The sequence below is a fragment of the Copadichromis virginalis genome, linkage group LG17 (assembly GCF_057382275.1).
Source record: "Copadichromis virginalis isolate Kocher_CV1m ecotype Utaka linkage group LG17, C_Virginalis_male_GT1.1, whole genome shotgun sequence".
Classification (NCBI taxonomy): Eukaryota; Metazoa; Chordata; class Actinopteri; order Cichliformes; family Cichlidae; genus Copadichromis; species Copadichromis virginalis.
In genome coordinates this window covers 20,521,630-20,544,835 of record NC_140634.1, presented here as the reverse complement: position 1 = coordinate 20,544,835, position 23,206 = coordinate 20,521,630, and the positions used below count along the sequence as shown (strand labels likewise).

The 23,206-nt window shown below is 39.1% G+C and overlaps 2 protein-coding genes across 2 annotated transcripts; one reads left to right on the top strand and one right to left on the bottom strand.

Annotated features, from left to right (window-relative positions):
- Positions 1 to 15,757: 15,757 nt before the first annotated feature.
- On the bottom strand, positions 15,758 to 20,198 carry LOC146689353 (uncharacterized). Its single transcript, XM_085436793.1, has 4 exons — positions 20,016 to 20,198; positions 19,119 to 19,190; positions 18,076 to 18,339; positions 15,758 to 16,102 (listed from the first exon to the last, which is right to left on the bottom strand). Exons 1-4 carry the CDS (start codon positions 20,175 to 20,177, stop codon positions 16,013 to 16,015), a joined length of 588 nt encoding a protein of 195 aa, XP_085292919.1. The 5' UTR covers positions 20,178 to 20,198; the 3' UTR covers positions 15,758 to 16,012.
- A 1,802-nt stretch (positions 20,199 to 22,000) lies between these two features.
- LOC146689352 (uncharacterized) lies at positions 22,001 to 22,980 on the top strand. The gene has a single exon (XM_085437064.1). The coding sequence runs from the start codon at positions 22,129 to 22,131 to the stop codon at positions 22,735 to 22,737; it is 609 nt and encodes a 202-aa protein (XP_085293190.1). The 5' UTR covers positions 22,001 to 22,128; the 3' UTR covers positions 22,738 to 22,980.
- The last annotated feature ends 226 nt before the right edge of the window (positions 22,981 to 23,206 follow it).

Sequence of the window (23,206 nt, the reverse complement as noted above, 5' to 3'; positions counted from 1 at the left end):
AGGACCATATAACATGAATATTCTGTATAAGGGGGGCTTTTAATTTTTTTAATTATTTTTTGTAGCTTTATTTGAGAAACTATTTATAGATGTTACTTACTTATTTTTGTTCCTTTTATTGGATTTGTTGACAAAAACAAGTGTAAAGTGTAGAAGTAGACTTATATGCCATTTGATGCACACAGAGGTGTTTATGAGGGGTATAGAGCTAGTTATGTACCCATTTGTTGGTTACATGTTTTGATATTTACATGTTTAAACATCTGAATGTTTACACATGCACTTTCAAAGCAGTAATAAGTATGCATTGAATCTGCCTAGTTGGATTCCCTACATTTTTATAGGATTAGTATAGGATTTCCTGTGGCCAGTGAACTATCATAAGGTGAGAGATTCCAAACCACAAAGCAAACCCTCATGTACACAAGATATAAAATATCACCTGACTTGTATTTTGAAACATCTGCATGCTGTTAAGACCCAGAGTAGCCTACGTTCTGTCAGATGCAGCAGTTTATACCAGTTAAAATTACACGATAAGGAAGATAATTAACCACTCAATAGCATTGCACATGTGAATAGTAGACTAAATGAAAATACACAGCTACCTGAGTCACATGACACTATGTATTGCAGCTCTGAGTGTGTGAAAATCAGTTGGCAAGCAAACGAAATAGAAATATTAGCTAAACATAATGGGTAAACAGTAACAGTAAATAAAGAGTAGAAGAAAAAGAACTTGGCAACTGGGACACTCAAGCAACTAAGAGAGACTGTTAAATCACACTGCAAATTTTAATTTCACTTAATTTTTCCCATATATACAAAACTGCAATTCAAAGTAAAAACTATCCTGGGCAAGCCCCCAATTACACTGCAACCCAGCTCATAGACGACAAAGAGATTACAGACATGATAATTTATGGTATAACTGCAGTTTAAGTCATTCTCCATGATGACCACAACCCTAATGTGGATGAGAATATGTAAGGTTACAAAAATAGTTCTTACAGAAATGCATCAAAAACTCTCTGTGTTTTTCCAATAAAGTTGTTTTGGGCTACACAGCTCTGATAATGACTCAGTCTTCACAGGGTTAAAGGTTTTACTCAAAAATTATAGACAGACAATTATGATTAATAGGATTTCAAATATAAGTGAAATGCAATAGAATTGGCAACCATGTGAGCATGCTGATCTCCCAAAAGCAAAAGATTGTTCACTACTCAAACCTCCATTTTTAATTTTAAGACAATGAAGCCTTGGAATTTCCTAAAGACTTCCAAGAATTCACCGTTTGTTTGCAAAGAAAAAGCAGATAAAGACTTAGAAAGCTGAAAATAATGTAAGTATTAAAATCTCAATTTGAAATAAATAAATTCATTATTCCAAGCTGGACCCTTCCTGGTTACATCCGAAAGGAGAATTAGCTCGTAGATATCATGAAAGCTGTGGGATTTTTTTTAAAAATTTTTTAGGAATAATCAGGAATAATCACCTCTGTTAAGATAAGTTTGAGTCTGAAGATTCATTGAAAAACTTAGAAAGGCTACTATTGTTGAAAATGTCTGTACAAGCTAATGTGATGCTATGTTTTCATATTGCAGCTGCATATCAGGCCTTGATTGCTTATAAACTCAAAAATCTGTAAAAAGCTGAAGCATTGTATTTTATTATACAGAGCAATGGACAGTAAAGAGAATGTCAGGTAAGATGATGACAGGAAACTATGCCATTCTAGGTGTGAAGGCCTCGATTGAGTAATCAGAATAGCGAGCAGTTCCCCATTCAGTTTAAAGGAAACAGACGTGATGTAAGGGTTTTCTTGTTAGCTCCACGCCCGTTCATGCAAATATATTTATTCTTTGGTAGTAGCAACACTGAAAATATTAGTGCAGCATGCAGTGTGTGGAAAAAACCCTGTTGAAATTTATATCAAGTGAAACCAACAAAAATAACGTGTGACCACAGAAGGGTCTGACCTTCAGGGAAAAAGATTTACTGTAAGTGAGGAAAGAGGTCTTCGTAGAAAAAATGCATTCTGCTGTTCCATTAGTTAAAAAAGACTGCTCAGTTTGCAAAATTATGTTTATTCTTGTTATTATGATGATCTCTCTATAGCTCAGCATCTAAAATTCCTTAATGTCTGTATTGCACCAACTAGTATAACACTCATGCAAAGACAAAAACAACAAAAAATAGAGTTTTATTGTACTCCCCAGTGTTGCTATGACAGCAAACCCTTTTCCGATGTTTCTTTAGCCCAGTTTAACCTGCAGGACTTTCCCTAGGCACCTGTAATGTGTTTGGCTGCCATGGAAGAAAAATGCAACCTAAAGCAGAGGTTTCAGCAGAAATGGCCACAGATGATGAGTTAGAAAAAAAAAAGATGATATGGAAATGATTTCAAAGATGATTATTCTGCATTCTTACCTGTGATAAGACAGATACACAGAGGTGGGTTTTACTCATAGCCTGGATTTAAAATCACTCACTGGTTTCTGAAGCTGTCATTTGAAGCCTTACAATCAATGTTGGGAAGGTTACTTTTAAAATGTATTCCACTACAGATTACAGAATACATGCCCCAAAATGTATTTTGTAACGTATTCCGTTACATTACTCAATGAGAGTAGCGTATTCTGAATACTCTGGATTACTTAATATATTATCATGCTTTTTTACAACTACATGAATGTACTATTGCTGTGTGATTTATTACTAGTATTACTTGGATTCAGGAGACAGACACTATCTCTACTTTCAAGATTAGGCTTAAAACTTTCCTTTTTGCTAAAGCATATAGTTAGGGCTGGACCAGGTGACCCTGAATCCTCCCTTAGTTATGCTGCAATAGACATAGGCTGCCGGGGGATTCCCATGATGCATTGATTTTTCCTTTCCAGTCACCTTTCTCGCTCACTATGTATTAACAGACCTCTCTGCATTGAATCATATCTGTTATTAACCTCTGTCTCTCTTCCACAGCATGTCTTTTATCCTGTCTTCCTTCTCTCACCCCAACCGGTCGCAGCAGATGGCCGCCCCTCCCTGAGCCTGGATCTGCCGGAGGTTTCCTCCTGTTAAAAGGGAGTTTTTCCTTCCCACTGTTGCCAAAGTGCTTGCTCATAGGGGGTCATATGATTGTTGGGTTTTTCTCTGTATCTATGAAGCGCCTTGAGGCGACTTATGTTGTGATTTGGCGCTATATAAATAAAATTGAATTGAATTGAATTGAATTGAACTAGTACTGAAGGATACTCGCCATACCAAGAGCAACTAGATTTTTAAACGTTAATATAAAATGAGTAACAGTAGGGTGGACATTGGGTAAGGCTGCACTTTTTGCAGCGATCTCATATAGAAAACTATTCCGTGCGTATATAAAACAGGGTCGCGGCTCCGAACCGTAGTAAAGGGACCTCTGGCTAATACGTCGGGTTCATGTCGGGCTCGTAGCTGAAAACTTGCTTTACTTGTTGTCTGGGTCAACTTTGCTAGTGAGAGACAGAGAGAGGCGTTGACAGGCTGCTCCAACGGAGCTTATTGTTTCAGAGGAAAACACGAACACAGTTTAGTCGAGTCTTAACGGTTTACTTACAACTGGGCTCGTCAGGCACTCTTTTTGACTGCAGTGGTTATTATTATATTTACATGCTTCCAGCTCCCGCTTCTGGTCGGTGACAACTCGTACTTTTCCACTACCCTTTTTCTCCCTCCTCTCCCTCACAGACACATAACGGGTATAGCAGTCCACTCTCCCTGCAGCACGGACTACACTGCCTATGAGGCTACATTCTTTAGGTCTATGCCTGTAACACTCTACCTATTCCCTTCATATTAAATCATTTTAAAAAATATTTCTTCACTTTATTATGAGACGCGAGATTTAGACACAGGCATTACAGCCTCTTAATGTGTGTTTTGTTTGGGTTTCCAAAAATAGAGAGGGCATAGCCTAACATATGAATCAGGAAAAGACCGCCGTGTAATCCCTTTATTTCAACAAAGTAACTGTATTCTGAATACCACCTTTTATCATCTATTCTACTTATAGGAAAAAAATACAACTTACAACAAGACCTTTTTTGCAATCCAGTTTAATGTAATCTCAGAGCAGTTTTCCCAACAGGAAATTCTGTGTAAATTATACAGCACAGAATTTATAGCTAAACATGGTGCATGAAATACAACCAATGCAAGTGGTGAAGGTCCTGAAAGTCTGCACATTTCTGCAACTTCTGCCACCTTTGTTAACACAGGAAGAGCTAAAGCGAGTAAGAAGCAACCTTTGTCCTGATCTAAAGCGACTGCCATAAGTGAGGCTGAGTTCAGATGAGGCCCCGAGGTCTGCAGGAGGGAGACAAAGAAATGCAGGAAACAGGAAAGACAAACAGGAAAGCAGACAGGTACGCTTTAGTGATTGCATTCAGGTGTGATATGATGTGGGTATCCCCTAGCCTCGTGCGTAGACAAGAACAAGGTCTGGGGTTTCACAGTTAGAAGTTTGTCTCAGTTTTAAAGAAGTCATGACAGATTCTTATCAAGCATCAGTCTGCATTTAAATGATTGTCAATGGTGAATTTCTATTGAAATTCAACTGAATTTTCCAGGAAATGTCTTACATTTTGAAAGCTTTGGGCTTTAAAGTTAAAACTTATTGTAAAGTTTTAGGTTTTTCTGATCCAGTAAAACATTTTCAATAAAAAGCCATAAAACTTGTGTTATTGACCCCAATATTGTAATTATTTATCATAAAACTTGAAAATGTCACATCCAGCTTTGTATAGTTAATATTTTAAATAAATATAAAATCTGTGCATATAGTCCTTAGTACTCCCAGTGGTTTAGTAGCTTGCAAAATAATTTTTAGCAGCAATACACCAAAGTGATGATTTCCTGTGTGATTTAATCAGTTTCTTACATTGATGTGTTGGCCCACTCTTCTTTACAGCATAGATTCAGTTCACTGGGTTTTGTGGTTATTTGTTTGGAGTTTTCTTCCTATTAAAATGGAGTTTTTCCTTCCTCATATGGGGTAATATGAGTGTTGGGGTTTTCTCTGTTTTCTTTGTGTTACTATAGGGTCTTACTTTATAACAGGGGCGATTTTAGCCCATTTTTGGGGGTGCTGAAGCACCCCCAAAATGAATCAAAGCACCCCCAAAGATTTCTTACTCATTTTTGACAATATATGTTGTTTGTGTGACACACTACTAAAAATATAAAAAGCATACAGTACTTGGTTGAGACGTAACATTTTGACAACAAAAGTATACATTTTCTTCTCAATATTTTGTACATTTGTACATTTCAAGTACTCTATTTTTGGAGTCTATTTTCATATATCTGTATCGTATTATACATACACATTAAAAGTGAATCCCTGTCCAAAAAATGCACTCAGTTTACTTCTTACTCACTATGATCATCATTCATCATTTCCCCCCAGTAAAGTAGTTAAAGTTAGGATATGTTTTTTGATGAATTTAAGAATCTTATGATTTAATAAAGAAATTTGCAGACTTGCATAGAGATGGTAAAATTATGATGACATAACGGAGATGAAGACAACAGACGATGAGGACAGGGAGGAACAGGGGTTTAAATGCACCAAGGAGACAGTCAGAGAGAACTTGGGACAACTGGAGACATTTAAGGATGCAGGGACTGACAGAGCCAGGGAAGAAGTCTCGTCGTGACGAGTAAAGTTTATCTTGCCTGGCTGAGCAGCTCTCTGGCTGCTCAGCACCCCCAAAGCTCTGATCCTAGAATCTCCCCTGCTTTATAATATAAAGCGCCTTGAGCTTATTGAAACTTTACAAAAACAAAGCCTTCCAAACTGCTGATGTAATTTGGCGCTATATAAATAGAGTTGAATTGAAAGTTCAATTCCATTTTAACATGGAAATCTGTGGAAATAGAGTCACTTTTGTAGCCAGTCTTAAGTGGACATTAAAGGAACTGCAGTGTCATTGACCCCCATGTCAAAATAACCAACTTAAGCACTCAAACTATAAGACCTATTTTTGATCTCTAAATCTAATAATTGTTTTATTAAAAGTTATGCAAGGAGATATTTATTTTAAAACTCAGCATTTACAAAACGTATGACGCCTTTTGTATGGCCTGCTTTAACAACGTGCTAACCTTATTTACAATCAATATTGTATGGATGTAATAATGGTGCTAAAGATACAGAGGGCTGTTAAAAAATAAAAAGAAAGTTTATCCAGTGTATTTTTAGGGATTATGACACTTTGAGTGGATGCTGCTGTGTTTTGCTCAAAGTTTAGTTTTACTTAAAGATGTTCTAAAGAAGCGACGTTTCAGTTAATTAAATTTAGTTTTCTGCTGTTTTCAGCTCCTCATTTATTAACAAAGCAAATTAAAAATAAATCTTATTAATCAAATGGCCTGCATTTGTATAGCGCTTTTCTAGTCCATAGGACCCCAAAGCGCTTTACACTACATTCAGTCATTCACACACTGGCGATAGCAAGCTACATTGTAGCCACAGCTGCCCTGGGGCACACTGACAGAGGCGAGGCTGCCAGACACAGGCGCCACTGGGCCCTCTGACCACTACCAGTAGGCAAACACGGGGTTAGTATCTTGCCCAAGGATATTTGGCATGCAGCCAGGGTGCAGCCTGGGATCGAACCACCGACCTTCTGATTAGTGGCTGACCTGCTCTGCCACCTGAGCTACAGCCACCCACATAATCAAGCTGGCTAGCTAAATGCAGCATTAGCTGCATGTGCATGGGCGACACTCTCTTCCAAATATGGTCACGTGTGTCTTCATAAGAAAAGAAAAAAGACAGGACATGGATGAAATGCAAACCCAAAGAGTCAAAACAGTAGTCCACAAAACTGTGTGGTTTTAATGATTGTGATTGCGACATCCATCTTTCATATACAGTTTGTGATTTTCCCCTAAATAAAGAAGCTTTTTTTCAGGCTAGTATGAGTGGTCAGGACCACGTGTGAATCTTACTTTTACTTCATGGAGAAAGCGTTTTTTTTTTATGTTTGTGTGTGAAAGGTTATGTGCAGGGTGGTCTGCACTCAGGACAGGACTGCCCACTGACTCAGAAGGTGCGAACACAGGCTGAATCTTCCAAGCCTGTCTCTGTCCACATTCATCTGACACACGATGATTCAGAGTTTCTAAACTCTGGAGAAACCTGGACCTTTTTTTCTTCAGTCATCATCACATTTTCTCTTGTAAGAAAAGTCCCATCTCTTAGGTTGGGTTTAGGGGTAACCCCTTCACGCATCACACAGGACACGACAATGCCAAAACTGGTGGCACCTCAGTCCAGAAGGAAGAGCGAGTGTACTGTGAATATATATTCCTTTTGTGGGTTTAGGCCCACAGATGCTGTTTTCACACCTTCAGTCATTTATTTGAAATATCGTGTGGACACCCAAAAGTTTCTACGTATTTCATTAATGTGGGGTTAAATTTGGGGTGGAGTGGGGGGAATGCCGTGGGTTACACACTATTACTTCATGCAATAACCCACACAATCATAAACCACAGGGCTGGCAAAAGATGAATGAAAGTTCCTTACTGGTGTTATGCTTAAATTTTTCAACTTCATATAGAAAACAGAAGTAAAGTCTTTTTTTTATTTCACACCAACATGTAGTTGCAAGTGCTGACTGCACTGAGATCAGCTAATGAGAACGAAAGTGTCATTATGACTTCATGTTGAAGCTGTGGCTGTCTGAATTGAATAGATGCTTGCTTCGTCTTCTTTTTATCATTTATTTTTGTTAGTGTCCTAACTTTCTTCTGCTTTATATCCAGTGTTTTTATTTGCAGTTAAGAACAAACTCAATAAAATTATAAGAATGTTAAGTAAGCAACTTGCTAGCAACCAAAGGAATCGGATCAGTTCAATTCAATTTCATTTATATAGCACCAAATCACAACAACTGTCACCTCAAGGTGTTTTATATTGTCATATAAAGACCCTACAGTATTAGAAAGAAACCCCAACAAGTATATGACCCCACATCAGTGTTGCCCCACACTTGGCAACACTGGGAAGGAAAAACTCTTTTTTTAACAGACAGGAAGAACCAGGCTCAGGGAGGGGCGGATATGAACATTTATGGGTGAGGGTGGGACAAGACAAAGAAAATTTGTGGAAGAGAGCTAGAAATTAATAATGACTAATGATTCAGTGCAGAGAGGTGTATAAACACACAGTGGCAAGGCAAGGCAAATTTATTTGTATAGCACAATTCAACAACAAGGTGATTCAAAGTGTTTTACAGAGACATTAGAAACAAAAACAAATAAAAAGTATGATTTAAAATTGATTAAAACAAGCAAACAAACTAACTAACTAAACACACACATTTCACACCTGTTCGCGCGATCTGAACCCTTATCGTAAGGGGAGCTACCAGTCCTTCTGTGGACGAGCTACTTTCTATTTTAAATTCCCTGAATTTAAAATACTCTCTAGACCCAGTCTAGACCCAGTTGGGGAGCTACCCAGAGCTCTAATCCCACACCTGTTCGCGCGATCTGAACCCTTATCGTAAGGGGAGCTACCAGTCCTTCTGTGGACGAGCTTTCAGTGAGTGAAAAAGGGTGAGTGAAGAAGAAACACTCAATGACTCACCTGATCCAGCTGTAACTATATGCAAAAAAGGAAGTTTTAAGCCTAATCTTAAAAGTAGAGAGAGTGTCTGTCTCCCAAATCCAAACTGGAAACTGGTTCCACAGAAGAGGGGCCTGAAAACTGAAGGCTCTGCCTGTCATTCTACTTTTAAATACTCCAGGAACAACAAGTAGGCCTGCAGTCTTACAAGGTCTTAAATCTGATTCCGGATTTAACAGGGAGCTAGTGAAGGAAGCCAATATAGGAGAAATATGCTCTCTTTTTCTGGTCCCTGTCAGTACTCTTGCTGCAATATTTTGGATTAACTGAAGGCTTTTCGGGGAGTTTTTAGGACATCCTGATAATAGAGAATTACAGTAGTCAGCCTAGAAATGATAAATGCATGAACTGGTTTGTCAGTGTCCCTCTGAGACAAGATGCAAATTGAAGAAAGCAGTCCTACATATTTGTTTAATATGTGGTCAGAAATGACTCCAAGGTTCCTTACAGTGTTACTGGAGGCCAAGGTGATGCCATTCAGGGTAAGCATTTGGTCAGATACCCCATTTCTAAGACTTTTAGGATGAGTACAATAACCTCACTTTTATCTGAGTTTAAAAACAAAAAATTAGAGGTCAATTCCATTCTAGTGCCTTGTGATTGTCAGGGTACCTATCAGTCTCTTAATTAAGTCAACAGGAAGTACATTTCATAACTGAAGTATATAATTTGTCATCAACCTGGCAACCAAAAAGAAGTTTAAAAAATAGCAACAGTTGTATTTTAGCTCTTTTGAGCCATGACTTTTTTAAATCTAAACCTAGAGTAACAAGGTTTAGATAAAAAAAATAAAAATAAAGAAAAACATTCTGAATTCCAGTGATGAAATATTTTCCAACTAACATCTCTTGTGTGAAATGTGAAATTACATGGAAATGACGTCACTGCCCGTCCCTTCAGTCTCAACATGTGAAACCGTCTGAAAGTGGAAAATATAAATTTTTCATACATGGACACAAGTCAGTAAATGTGAGATCACGCTGAGGTAAAGAAAAAAAATGGGGAACTTTGTGTTCAGGAACATGAATGTCTTTGAACGAAAGACCTTTCAGACCTTCTGATGTAAGTTGTGAAACAAGCCAAGGTGATATGAGGTGTGTGTTATTGTATTATTATGAAATATCTGTCTGTAAAGTCATGACCTTTGTGTTGTGGTTGTGTTTGCGTGACAGTTCTCACAAAGACAGTAATATAACAAAGCTGGTAACATGACTTGGGCTTGCATAGTTGGTCACTTTCAGTCTTTAATTAATGAATGTTTTAATTAACCTGTGAACTAACTCTCATTTACTTTGACTCCGCAGATTTTCCTCCTTGTAGGTGTGAAAATCTGTGACCGAGTAAGCTGAGGTTTGTAAAATATGTATTTGTTATTAGTGTGCAGGTAGGAAGGTGTGAATGACTATGCTCAGAGTTTAACTGCTGATCCTTCCTGCGATTCTTCGTGACATCATCAGGTGGGGGGAAATTCCCTGTGTGATTGGTTCAGAGATGGAGAATACACCGTGATGTCTCAGGAAACACATAAATGTATTTCCATTTAGAAAATGTCTTTGTCCTCTTCCAATATCTCGAGTACCACTTGCTTCTTCGTCTTATCCGTTATTTCCTTTTTTATTATTCTGTTTCTTTCTTGACAAAATGTGTTTGTTTTTTAATGTTTTTTAATGTGACACTGCAAAAACAGAAGTACATGTAACATTCCACGTTTATTTCTGGACAACCAAAAGTTTGTAGACACCCCAATGTAAATACATATTTTGGTGTGTTTTCCAGTCTTTTAGCTCCAGTAAAGAGAACAATTGATGCTACAGTTATACCTGTGAATCTAAATAAATAGTATAAATTAGAGATTGTATAGCATGTAATTGTGGGCAGTTATGTCCTGTACACTCCCACATCATTTAGATGTGTCACTAGTGAAACCTCCTATTCAGATAAGTCTCACACATATTACATAATCTTTTCACTTTTACACATTTTGTTCTCAAGTTAAATAACTGAATCAGGCTTAAGAGCTCCGGCCCCAGTGTAACAAACTGAGATGATCTTTCACAGGGAAACTTATTACCGCGATCGTGCAGAGTTTGGGGTTTCCTTCATTGAATACGTTCCGCTTGATTCACTACCACCTCAGAAATAGTGACTGAATTTAGATGCATCTTTTGAGTTTATTGAAAGATTTTCCATCCAAGGGCACTTTCCTTCACGTATGGACCACTTTAAGTGCGGATGGTATTTTTAGGTCATGGACTAATTAAACTCACTCTGCATTTTCTGCAAAATTCAACAAAGTGACACTTCTGTTCTGCTCTAGCCTCAGTAGTGGGCTAACATCTTTAGATCACTAACGTCATCAAACACAATGAAGCACCAACAAAAAAAATAACCAAGATTGTTTGGACATGTGCACGGGAGCGACAGTGGATATACTGGACAAAAGATGTTGAACATGGAGCTGCCAAGCAGAAGGAAAAAAGAAAGACCACAGAGGAGGATAATGGATGCAGTAAAGACCCACTTTAGGATTTTAAAGTTGCCCTGTCCACACACTTTCTCCAAGATGACTTTTAAAGAAACTGTCATACAATATATGTAATATATATAAGCAGTGTTGGTCAAGTTACTTGAAAAAAGTAATCAGTAACTAATTACTGATTACTTCCCCAAAAAAGTAATCCCGTTACTTTACTGATTACTTATTTTCAAAAGTAATTAATTACTTAGTTACTTGGTTACTTTTTAAAAACACGATTTACAACCTGAATAGGTGATAAAGCGATAGATGTTTCAGCCCAATTCGACGTTTTCTACATAATCCATCATACAAAATTTTATCAAATGGAAAGGTCTCTTTTTAAAACTTGTTTTATTAGTTTTAATCTTTTAACTTTATGCATCAAGCAAAAATGTAATTATATGTAACATTCTCTGACTGGAAGAAATTAGTTTAATATTTAAACCTATTTTCTGCACATTCCAGCACATAATTATTTTTTTTTGTGTTTACACTCAGTCTTTCAAATAGATGCAAGTAAAACACAGCAGAAAATAAATAAAGTCAAAGACTAGCGGTCCTTTTGCTCTATTTTCACCTTTAAAGCAGGAGTTGGGTAGGCGGAGGTTTACCCTGGTGCCGGTGTGCCGCGGCGGTCAGTGGAAGAATCCCCGAGTTTCTCTGTGAGTTTCCCATTACGTCGTTGCGCACTCGGTGCTGGCTCGGAAGTTTATGGGTTTTTTTCGCTGTAAAAAGAAGTTTTCTTCCCACGCAGTGAACAACGGACACTAATGTTTTTGTCACTTTTTATGGAATCAAACTTAAAGTAAGGTCAGTACTTCCACGCTTTAAACGCTGCACGCTCATACTCTCTCCCGCACTCGATATATTATCCACTGTTGATCTGCACACAGCTGTTGTCACGAACGTCGCACTCGCTTACGTCACTGTCATGAGACATTCTCGCAAAAAAATCATGGTTTTAGTAACGCAGTAACGCAGCGTTCCTACGGGAAGTAACGGTAATCTAATTACCGTTTTTGCAATAGTAATCCCTTACTTTACTCGTTACTTTAAAAAGTAATCGGATTACAGTAACGCGTTACTGCCCATCTCTGTATATAAGTTTAAGACTTTACCTCTAATCTTTTTTTCCCTGTCCAGCAGTGTAGCAATTAGAATTGTTGTCAGAAGGCCAAAAGGTCATTCACTTTCACAAGTTGAGCATTACAGCATTTGCTATAATGGTCCACTTTATAGTCATATTTTATTAGGATTTTTTTTATTTTGAGTAATTACAACAACAGCGGACAAGACCAGGGGACAGAGTAGAAGAAGAGGAAATAAAATAAAGTTGGGGAGAAAGCTAACAGGAAGAAAAAGAGAGAAAAAACCACTGAAAATCTACTTCACAACTTGATGAGAGGGAAAAGAACAGCAGAAAGACCACAGCAACAACCAACATACAAATAAATAAAAATGACAATGTTAATGAACAGCACACAATACTAATAATACAACATATTTTTTGAGGCCGCAGATGCCCAAGGTAGTGTGTGTCTGTGAGTACCTGTTTTTACACCTGTGTGCATTTAAAACAGGGGCGGGGCATGGCGCAGACAGCCTTCTGGCAGATAACAGCTAGTCTCAGCTGAGCCCCTCCCATGAACCCTTAACATGCAATTTAAAATTAAGAAGTGGGCACCGGCACCAGATGTGAGGCTGAATGAACACTGTTCAGTGTGCCCAGCCCCTAGGCCCTGCATGTGGGATGGGGATGAATGAACCTTGGTCCATTCATCCCCATCCCTAATTGCCTCCTTCCTCCTGCTCTATCGCTCTATAACTTTGTTCTGCATCACTTCAGCAGCATCAGGTAATGTTCACATCTTGATTCATGGTTTTCTTCAGTTTTTGATCTACTGCAGAATATTTTTAAGGCGGAGCTCAGTTGCGCTTCCGCCCCTGGCCTACGCACCTGTTGTAGTCACCCACCTGCTGTGAATCTGCATGATTACCTGACTGCCTGAGCTGCTAATTGAGAGTAACTCTCATTCCTGAACCCGTCCCTGGTTCCTGACCCATTCCCCTGAGTCTGCCAGTGAGGTGTGGAGAGAACTTGAGCGTGAGTGCCGAAGAAGAGTGTGAAAGTGGAGAGTTAGGAGTGGCCGTGTGGAGTGTGTTTTGGACCCGTTTCCCCTCCATCCCCTGGAAATCCCTGCCCCGTGCACTGTATATACAGTGGCTTGCAAAAGTATTCGGCCCCCTTGAACTTTTCCACATTTTGTCACATTACAGCCACAAACAAGAATCAATTTTATTGGAATTCCACGTGAAAGACCAACACAAAGTGGTGCACACGTGAGAAGTGGAACAAAAATCATACATGAGTCCAAACATTTTTTACAAATAAATAACTGAAAAGTGGGGTGTGCGTAATTATTCAGCCCCCTGAGTCAATACTTTGTAGAACCACCTTTTGCTGCAATTACAGCTGCCAGTCTTTTAGGGTATGTCTCTACCAGCTTTGCACATAGAGACTGAAATCTTTGCCCATTATTCTTTGTAAAACAGCTCCAGCTCAGTCAGATTAGATGGACAGCGTTTGTGAACAGCAGTTTTCAGATCTTGCCACAGATTCTCGATTGGATTTAGATCTGGACTTTGACTGGGCCATTCTAACACATGGATATGTTTTGTTTTAAACCATTCCATTGTTGCCCTGGCTTTATGTTTAGGGTCGTTGTCCTGCTGGACGGGGAACCTCCGCCCCAGTCTCAAGTCTTTCGCAGACTCCAAAAGGTTTTCTCCCAAGATTGCCCTGTATTTGGCTCCATCCATCTTCCCATCAACTCTGACCAGCTTCCCTGCCCCTGCTAAAGAGAAGCACCCCCAGAACCTGATGCTGCCACCACCATATTTGACAGTGGGGATGGTGTGTTCAGAGTGATGTGCAGTGTTAGTTTTCCGCCACACACAGCGTTTTGCATTTTGGTCTCATCTGACCAGAGCACCATCTTCCACATGTTTGCTGTGTCCCCCACATGGCTTGTGGCAAATTGCAAACGGGACTTGTGGTTTTCTGTTAACAATGGCTTTCTTCTTGCCACTCTTCCATAAAGGCCAACTTTGTACAGTGCACGACTAATAGTTGTCCTACGGACAGATTCCCCCACCTGAGCTGTAGATCTCTGCAGCTCGTCCAGAGTCACCATGGGCCTCTTGGCTGCATTTCTAATCAGCGCTCTCCTTGTTCGGCCTGTGAGTTTAGGTGGACGGCCTTGTCTTGGTAGGTTTACAGTTGTGCCATACTCCTTCCATTTCTGAATGATGGCTTGAACAGTGCTCCGTGGGATGTTCAAGGCTTGGGAAATCTTTTTGTAGCCTAAGCCTGCTTTAAATTTCTCAATAACTTTATCCCTGACCTGTCTGGTGTGTTCTTTGGACTTCATGGTGTTGTCGCTCCCAATATTCTCTTAGACAACCTCTGAGGCCATCACAGAGCAGCTGTACTTGTACTGGCATTAGATTACACACAGGTGCACTGTTTAGTCATTAGCACTCATCAGGCAATGTCTATGGGCAACTGACTGCACTCAGACCAAAGGGGGCTGAATAATTACGCACACCCCACTTTTCTGTTATTTGTTTGTAAAAAATATTTGGAATCATGTATGATTTTCGTTCCACTTCTCACATGTACACCGCTTTGTGTTGGTCTTTCACGTGGAATTCCAATAAAATTTATTCATGTTTGTGGCTGTAATGTGACAAAATGTGGAAAAGTTCAAGGTGGCAGAATACTTTTGCAAGCCACTGTAGCCTGGTGCGATTGTAAATAAACTTGTGACTTCCATTCTAAATTCAGCTTGTCTGCAACTGAGTCCATTCCACCTGTGTGACACAAAGGCATCTGCTGTCATGCTTGCACCTCTGATGAAGTCTCACAAGTGTCAATACTGATAAATGATCAGAATTATGATCTTTCTGACTGTCTGAGTCAAAATTGGATTGAGTCGAACCTTATGAATCGGAAATGAATCAATTCTAATAATTAGTGAAGATACCCAGCCCTAGTATTAATTGTAGATTGGGGTTTCCAGTCATTTTAAAGGTTTTTAAATATATCTGAGCTTTTCCCCTAATCTAACCTAACTCTAACCGTAGAAGGGTCAGCAGTGATGCGGTGCATATTAAGCAGTAATAATTTGTCTGCAAGTTATGTGCATCACTGCTGCATCATTATCTAATGGAAAGACTGAAACAGTAAAGCAACTGTGGTGTTTCTGTTTTGCAGAATGTCGTCATCATTGCTATTATTCACAGTATTAGATTGCAATCAAAGTGAACAGCTTTCAGCGTCTGTGAAACCTGACAATGAATTCATATAACATGTGGTTGAGGAGATTGGACCGAGATATTTTTCTGTTAGAAAAAGAAAAAAAGCTCATCATGCAAACAGACTTTAAGCCTTGGGTCAGCAAAATTCTGATTTTATTTAAACAAACAAAATACAATTTTAAAATAACAGCAAAAAAAATAAATAAGATAAATAAATCATAAATAGCACACGTTAATTTACTACCAAAACAAATATAACTCAGTTAAGTGGAGCAGTGGATTGAGGCATGGTCTTAAATAAGAGAATAAATAATAAGTAACTGTAAAAGTGGAACTGAATGGTCAACCTGAGGCAGTTTAACCAAGTTATAAATATGAAGATAACAAATAAGAGCAAAAAAAAAAAAAAAAAAAGATTTCTAAACCGAAAATTCAAGCTAATGATTTAAAGTCCAAATTGTTGGTCATTATTCAGATGAAGGGGTGTGGGATCAACAGCTGGCGTGGGCAATCACAGAAGCTGCCTGGAAGACCCCCAGGTACTCAGCCAGAGCTCTCTTCTGAGCCATCAGATCATCAACCTGCAAAAACAGACACGACTTCCAGTTAATGATCAGGGGAACACACTGACAAGTGTGGGTGGAGCCTCCTCCACAGAATCATTATCTAACCAACATCAGATACACTTCCAATAAATCATTAACCTCTTTCTACAATGCTCGCAGGTCTGTGGACGCTGGCTCCCAAAATAACAACACATATGAAAGGCTTTTAAAGTCTCAAAGTATGTGAAATTAATCATTTCAGGCTTTTTTTTTATCATGGCACAGGCTTCTTATAGTCTTCTTAAAGCTGTCGCCTGTGTGAGGTCTGTCTGACAATGACAATAAAACTCTGACTCTAGTATTTTGAGAGGGAAAGACAAGAGTGCTTTGAAATCTTTTGTTTTGCCCAAACAAATCATCTTCATGCATTTAATGTAAAAGGTCAAGGTCAAGGTAACTTTATTTATACCCAAAGACAAGGTAAATTTGCTTTACAGAAAAATGACAGCATTTGGCATCCCTTTAAAAGAAAAAAAAAAGGTTTTAATTACTAAATGAAATACTACATTCAAATGAACTCTGTTCCTTAGTACCTGCTCCAGTGCCAACAGCAATCCAGTGACATCATCTAGAAATGTTCAATTTCTGAACTACATCTGAAGTTCTTGCATCCATTAACCTTTAACTGAAAAGATCACATGACTTTAGAGTTTCTCTTCTGCAAAGTTTCTATATTAGTCAATTCTTTCTTTTATGGGCTTCTTTCTTTTTGTGGGCGTAATCTCTTCAACGATACACCAGTATCTCTTTATTTAGTTGCAGTTTAACATCTGTGGTGCAGACCCGTGTAACACTGTTTGTGGGCCAGTTTGATGGGAAACAAAATGATCTTACCTGAAAGAAGCCGAAACCTACAGTCTGCCAGCTTGAAATCTACTATTTCTCTCTGATGTAAAGTTTAAAAAGAGTTAAAACTGCTGCAGGAAGTCTGACTTATTAATCAGCAGGAAATGGTGCTTTTCCCAGAGACCATTTTTAGTGGCAGAACAAACCACTAGTTTATTTAAGTAGCATCAGTATTAAGGCAGAATACACTACTGAGTGTGTGAGTGTGTGCGTTTGTTGGTGGTGATTAAATAAAACCCTCATTGTTGCTTCATCCCTGCACTAGTTTTGTTTTTGCTCGAAACCCACAGTTAAAGCTCAAACCTTACTATTGCAGCAATACATGAACTCCAGCAGCACCAGCCGGTGGCTTTGACCCAGATTTAGTTTCATTTTTAATAACTCTTTTGGGTAGTCAAAGGTAACACACAGATACTTTAAAAACACAACCAGCTAAAGTTTGATCTCACAATCTCACAATGCAGAATGCAAACAAAAATTGTGCATACTGCAATTTCACTTATGTGGAGGAGTGAAATTGTAAATATTGAAAAAAAGATAATAAATAAATACAGGATTTAGTTTATTAATTATGGGCATAAATTAAATTAAATTAATGTGGCAATACGTTAAATTAGATATCACGTTTGCTTCCATGTTTATTTTTCTTGTGTGATAAATATTTTCACTTTATTTATTTATTTGCAAATTTTTTGTGTCTATTTATTTAATTTTTACTTATATTTATTTAATAGATTGTTTCTTTAATTTCAGTTTTAGTCCTTCATCTGATGCTGGTCCTGGCACATGGCCGGCCTCATCGCGTCTATTGATTTCTTCCTTTTAAAATAAAGGTCTTTGCCTCTAATGTCACCACGCAGTTGCTCATAAACCTTTGTTGGATGGTTGGAGTGTTTCTCTCATGAGATAAAGTACCTTGAATGGACTATTGTTGTGATTTAGCCAAAAATAAAAGCATGAATGATAATAAAGATTAACAAAAACACCAATGTACCGACCTCCCTTCTTCTGAGTTCTGTGTTGCACTCTGGTGGGACTGACCCAGAAAACTGCCCAAACACTGAGTGTTTCATGAATGAGACTAAAAATCAGTAGCCTGTTACCTTTATTTGATTCAGCCTGTAGAGTATTTCCTCTTTGTTGTGGTTCACGTGAGTCAGGCGGTTCTTCAGCTCCTCCATCTTATCCTGGAGATTCTTAAGTGCCGACTCAACCTCAGACCTCTTGGAATCGGAGACCTCATCCAGCAGACCCACGGAGGCCGTGGACTCTCCTTGGGTGTGGTGGTTGCTATGTGCCAGGATGCTGGAGAAAATGCGTTTGTAGACATCCAAACTAGTATGTATCAGCTCTATGACGTCGTTTCTCTGTGGAGCAAAGAAAGGCTTTTTAGACCAGCATTTAGTTTGTTCACAGATTTAATTGCAACAACAAGAAACAGATTACAGATTAACAGTGTGGCAAACAGTGACCAGGACCTTAGCTGACAAGCAATACCAAAAAAGTTTATCCTCCGATACAGAGACGTCATCACCTTAAATATCATCTGCAACATTTTTTAAGTGTCTTTAAGCTTTTCCCGTCATTATCTTCTTTTACTAGCAAAAAACTTTCTCCTGAAGTAAAAACAGCATAAGCAGTTAGGCTCTTTTACTCAGGTGGCCAATTTATTCATGATCATTGTACCAATAACTAGTCCTGACCAAGGTCACAGATGATTCTGGGTTAGGGTTAGTTTTAGCATTTGGACTCGGTTGGTGGAGCAATGAGTGTTAAAACAAAACACGGGCACTATCAAACCTAATCACCTCACAGAAAACGTGTTTTGAATAAAACAATGAATATTTCAAAAGAATGTGTAAAAAAAGATGGAAAAATGAGCAAGTTGGATATAATATTTTCTAGAAAAAGTCCTGTCTAATGAAAGGAGGTTGTGCTAAAGATATTCAGTCTTCTCTGCTATATAGTAAGGATGAATTTACCTATAAATGTAAAAACATTTTGCTCTAAACACAAATTTCTCCCAATATAGGCTACAGTTGACTTAAAAGATCTAGCTCATAAAATCTGATTGCGCTGTTATTACTGGGAAGTAAGAAAACTGGAGAAATAAGACATCAGGTGTGAATGAACTGTTTGAGCCTACCTGGCAGGAGGTGTTAATACTGTTGACAAAACTGAAGAGTTCAATGTTGCCAACCTCTGGCTGCGTCAGCCCCTAAAATATACACAAATATACAATCAAAAAATATTTAGAAAGATCTACAGACCTACAACAAAAACAAACACAAAGAAATGGGCAAAATAAATAAATGTTACAGTCAAATACATGTATATACACATTGTCCTCTTCAGGCCAACATGATATCAGTGTTGTCAATATCATAATGTCAGTGTTGTTTAGATGTGCCTGCAGACATTTAGCCTTGGTCTCAATGAGTATCTTACAGGGATATTATAGTTTGGTTACATTTGCAGAAAATGAAAGTTTTTTTTTCTTTTGGTGATCAAAGTTGTTTTTTTGTTTTTAAAAAAAGCACGTTTACACATATCCTCTTTCTCTTTGAAACATGGTGGTAATCAGAACAAACCACAAGCACATGAACTGGTTTCAGTTCATCTCCTTGTGAAGTTTGAGAAGTGTGTCAGATTTCGTTATAGTCACCATTAAGTCATGCGATAGATTTCTTGTAATAATAAATCAATAAGTCCAAGTAATTTATGCAATTCATCAACTCTGCCTTAGAAGTAATGTAAAAAACATTCTATGTAAGTCTACACTAAAAATCAATCTAATGTAAATCTGAAATCTAGAGGCATCCTTGTCATACACGAAAAACCGTACAACACCTTACGACATTTTCATGTTTGGTCACACACCTGAAAATACTCACAGATTATTTCTCTCATCTAATTTTAAAGAAGCAAACTTCTAAATTAAAATCTCAAATTAGCGCTTTATCTTAAAGGGCAACGCAAAGTTTGACCGAAAACACGTAAGGATCTAAAATCGAGCCTTGCGGGACTCCACAGGTAAACTTACCAGTTCGTGCGCTATGAGCGCCTGCTTCTGTGTCATTCTCTCCGAGACATGCTGAGAAACTGACACACAAGGAGCCCTACGATGGCGAGGAAACCCAGAAGCTGCCAGCACAGCTCCCAGTAAGACCAGTAGACACGCTAAAGTACTGTATGGCGACATCATCTATCAGGAACTTTAAATCAAACTGCTATAAAAGAGCAAAAAGTGTCTTCTCACAAGGAGGCTGATAAAGTGCAACAGTGTGTTGTCTAGTTACTGATACTCTCCGTTGACCTGAGGTTCTATATATACAGCTATCTATTCTTGTGGTCTGTGGGCTGTGGGTTCTGCAGCAGAACCAGAAACAGCAGCATCAACATGACTTTTCCTCTAAAACAACTCTGCTGCTGCTAAACGTGCACACACAGGAGACTCCCTGGTCAGGTTTCAGTTCACTTCCATTCTCTGAATGCATACGCATGCACGGGGTGAGGGGACCCCCTGGTCAGAGAAAGACCTGCTCACTCTAATTTAAGTGGAAAATGTTTGTTTGATGTGCATGAATGGTTCCAGGGTTGCAACAAACCTCATGTAAGATTTATGAAACTATACAGATTTTTTGTGTCTCTGCGCAACCTTGTGTGCATGTAAATGTTTGCAAATTTAGGTTATCTGCATCTTTCAGTGGCCTACAAAATGTCTGAAAACTAAACAGATAACAGGCCAAACTATCATGTTTTATTGTTCCTACAATAAAACTCTTTACGTGACCTTTATTTCATTTCAGTTTGCTTTTATAGAGAAACATAAGTGAGTTTATTGTGTTACGTTTCGAAAAAAGGCATTATGTGATTACAGCTTACAGCTTCTAGAGAAGCCGCTCGCCTCTGTTTTGGGTCTAACATGCTAAAACGTCCAGTCTGCTGCAAGAAACAATTTATGGCTGAGGATTGTTTCCCTTTACAAACACTGTATTCACCTTTTTGAATTTTATTACGGTTTGAAGTTGGGGCACGGCTTATTTGACACACACAGGCAGCTGCTGCTAGTGTTGCCTCACTGCTGTTTTTATGTTGCTGGTACTTTGTTTTACTTTGACATCACAGTGGCAAAGTCCATCATGTGTAATGATAACAACGATTTCATTTGTATAGCACATTTTAAACCACACCGTTGCACAGTGCTTCACAGTCTTGATAAAATCCGTAATTTAAATATGCATATGCAAATATACAGTACAGATACATAGAAGTAAAGGTTACTTTTTATGTGCAAGTGTTGGTGTGAACCAGCCAACCTGATGGGCTGAGGAAGGCTGATACAAAGTTACTACCTGGAAAGTGTGGTTGCCTCTGGATTTAAAATAATCACGATAGAATCTTCAGATCTGATGTTTGCAAGACCAACCGCTGGGTAAACACATCTGAGCAGTTCTGCTGAATGACGTTATATGAGGCATGTGATAAATATATTAAAAGCAGACGGCGTAGGTTTTATTTTTGCGTGTTTTTGTCTTTCGTTGTTGACAGAAACAAAGAGTGGATGAACTCAGAAATGTGAGATTTAAAGTTCAACTGAAGGGCAAACCTAAGACTTTTAGCAGATTATTTGACTGCTAAGTGAAACTCTCTGTGCCGATCCAAAGTGAAACATTCACTGAGGTTGGTGAGACCTTTGAGGTTGTTAGTCTTAACAGCAGTGCATCTTAGTATCGTTAGCAATGTAGTGGTTACAGAAACTAGTGCGAAAATTATATATATATATATATATATATATATATATATATATACACACACACACACACACACTCACCGGGTACTCTACTGGATTAAGATCTGGTGACTGTGGAGGCTGTTTGAGTACAGCAAAGTCATTGTCATGTTCAAGAAACCAGTTTGATGGGTTCACTGTGGTTAGAAAGGGATGGACATGGTCAGCAACAATACTCATGTAAGCTGTGGTGTTTAAGTGATGCTCCCAACACTTGAGCTCTCAGCAAAGGCGGTCGCACTTTCTCCTCTCCTCCTCACCCTTATCTTCCCTGCTTCGCCTCTATGTCCTTGTCTTGTCTTGTGTGAATTTACTTTCCCTGGAACAGTCTCTCACTGTCGTTCTCTAAACCTAAAAGAGAATTATGGATTTGATCAACTGGTCTCTGAGTGCTATTGACACCCTTTTCTCAACGAGAAGTCGGGGCTCGGGAGAGCCTGAGTGCCCTGGAGGGACTTTCCCTGCCGGTTACACGATGGACGGGTGGCAGAACTGGAGGATCATGTGCCTGGCGGGACTGTCGATCGAGGACGCTGAAGATATCTACCTATTCGGAACCATGATAACAGGGTTCATGCTGATCGGCGTTGGCTTAGCCCTGGTTTATCAGAGAAATAAGAAAGCGGAACCGGCTGTTCAAACCCCCACAAGGCTGCCCGCTGGATTCGAAGCGACGGGACGAGGTGCGACCTCTCACAACGAACGTAATATGGTCAACACCTTGGAGACGCTTACAGCTGCTGTGAAGGCTCAAAACAACACCATTGAGCGTATGAGGGGAAACATCAGAGAGAGGCCTGCTCAAAATGAGACCCTTGAGCGACAGTTGGAAAACATCGCGGAACGGATCACTGCAGTTGTGAGGTCTCAGAATCAAAAGACTGACAACACCACGGAACAGAAGTTTGATACCATCATGGGGAGGCTCGCAGCTCTTCAACGGGAGATCGAGAGACCAGCCTCGGAGTGCTAGAATTCGAGCTGCTCACAAAGGAGAAATCAACAATATTCAACATTTGGACACCACGGCTCCAGCTGCAGGCCCAAGGCTGGAGCCCACCAAAACAACTCCCTGATAACGACTGTGTGATGACTATTCTTCCCGCCCCATGAAGGACACCTGGATTGGCTGGAGGACTGTTTACTTAGCCTGATAGGCCGAAGGACACTGTCTCAGCTAAACTATGGACACGCACACACACACACTTACACTGATAAGCACCCACTCATCCCCCTCCCTTTCCAACGCCTTCGATGCTTGTGCCCTACCAGGGATGATAGCAGTCAACTGGACCAGCACAGATGCTGCAGGACCGGATGCGCTGTCTACGCCGGCTCTCTCTTACCCTTTACCCGCCCTGTTGCTTGTCTCGTGTTTCTATGGTGTATTGATAGTCATGTGCTTTTGTGCTGAGGTGTTTTTTCTTTTATCAAACTGTTCT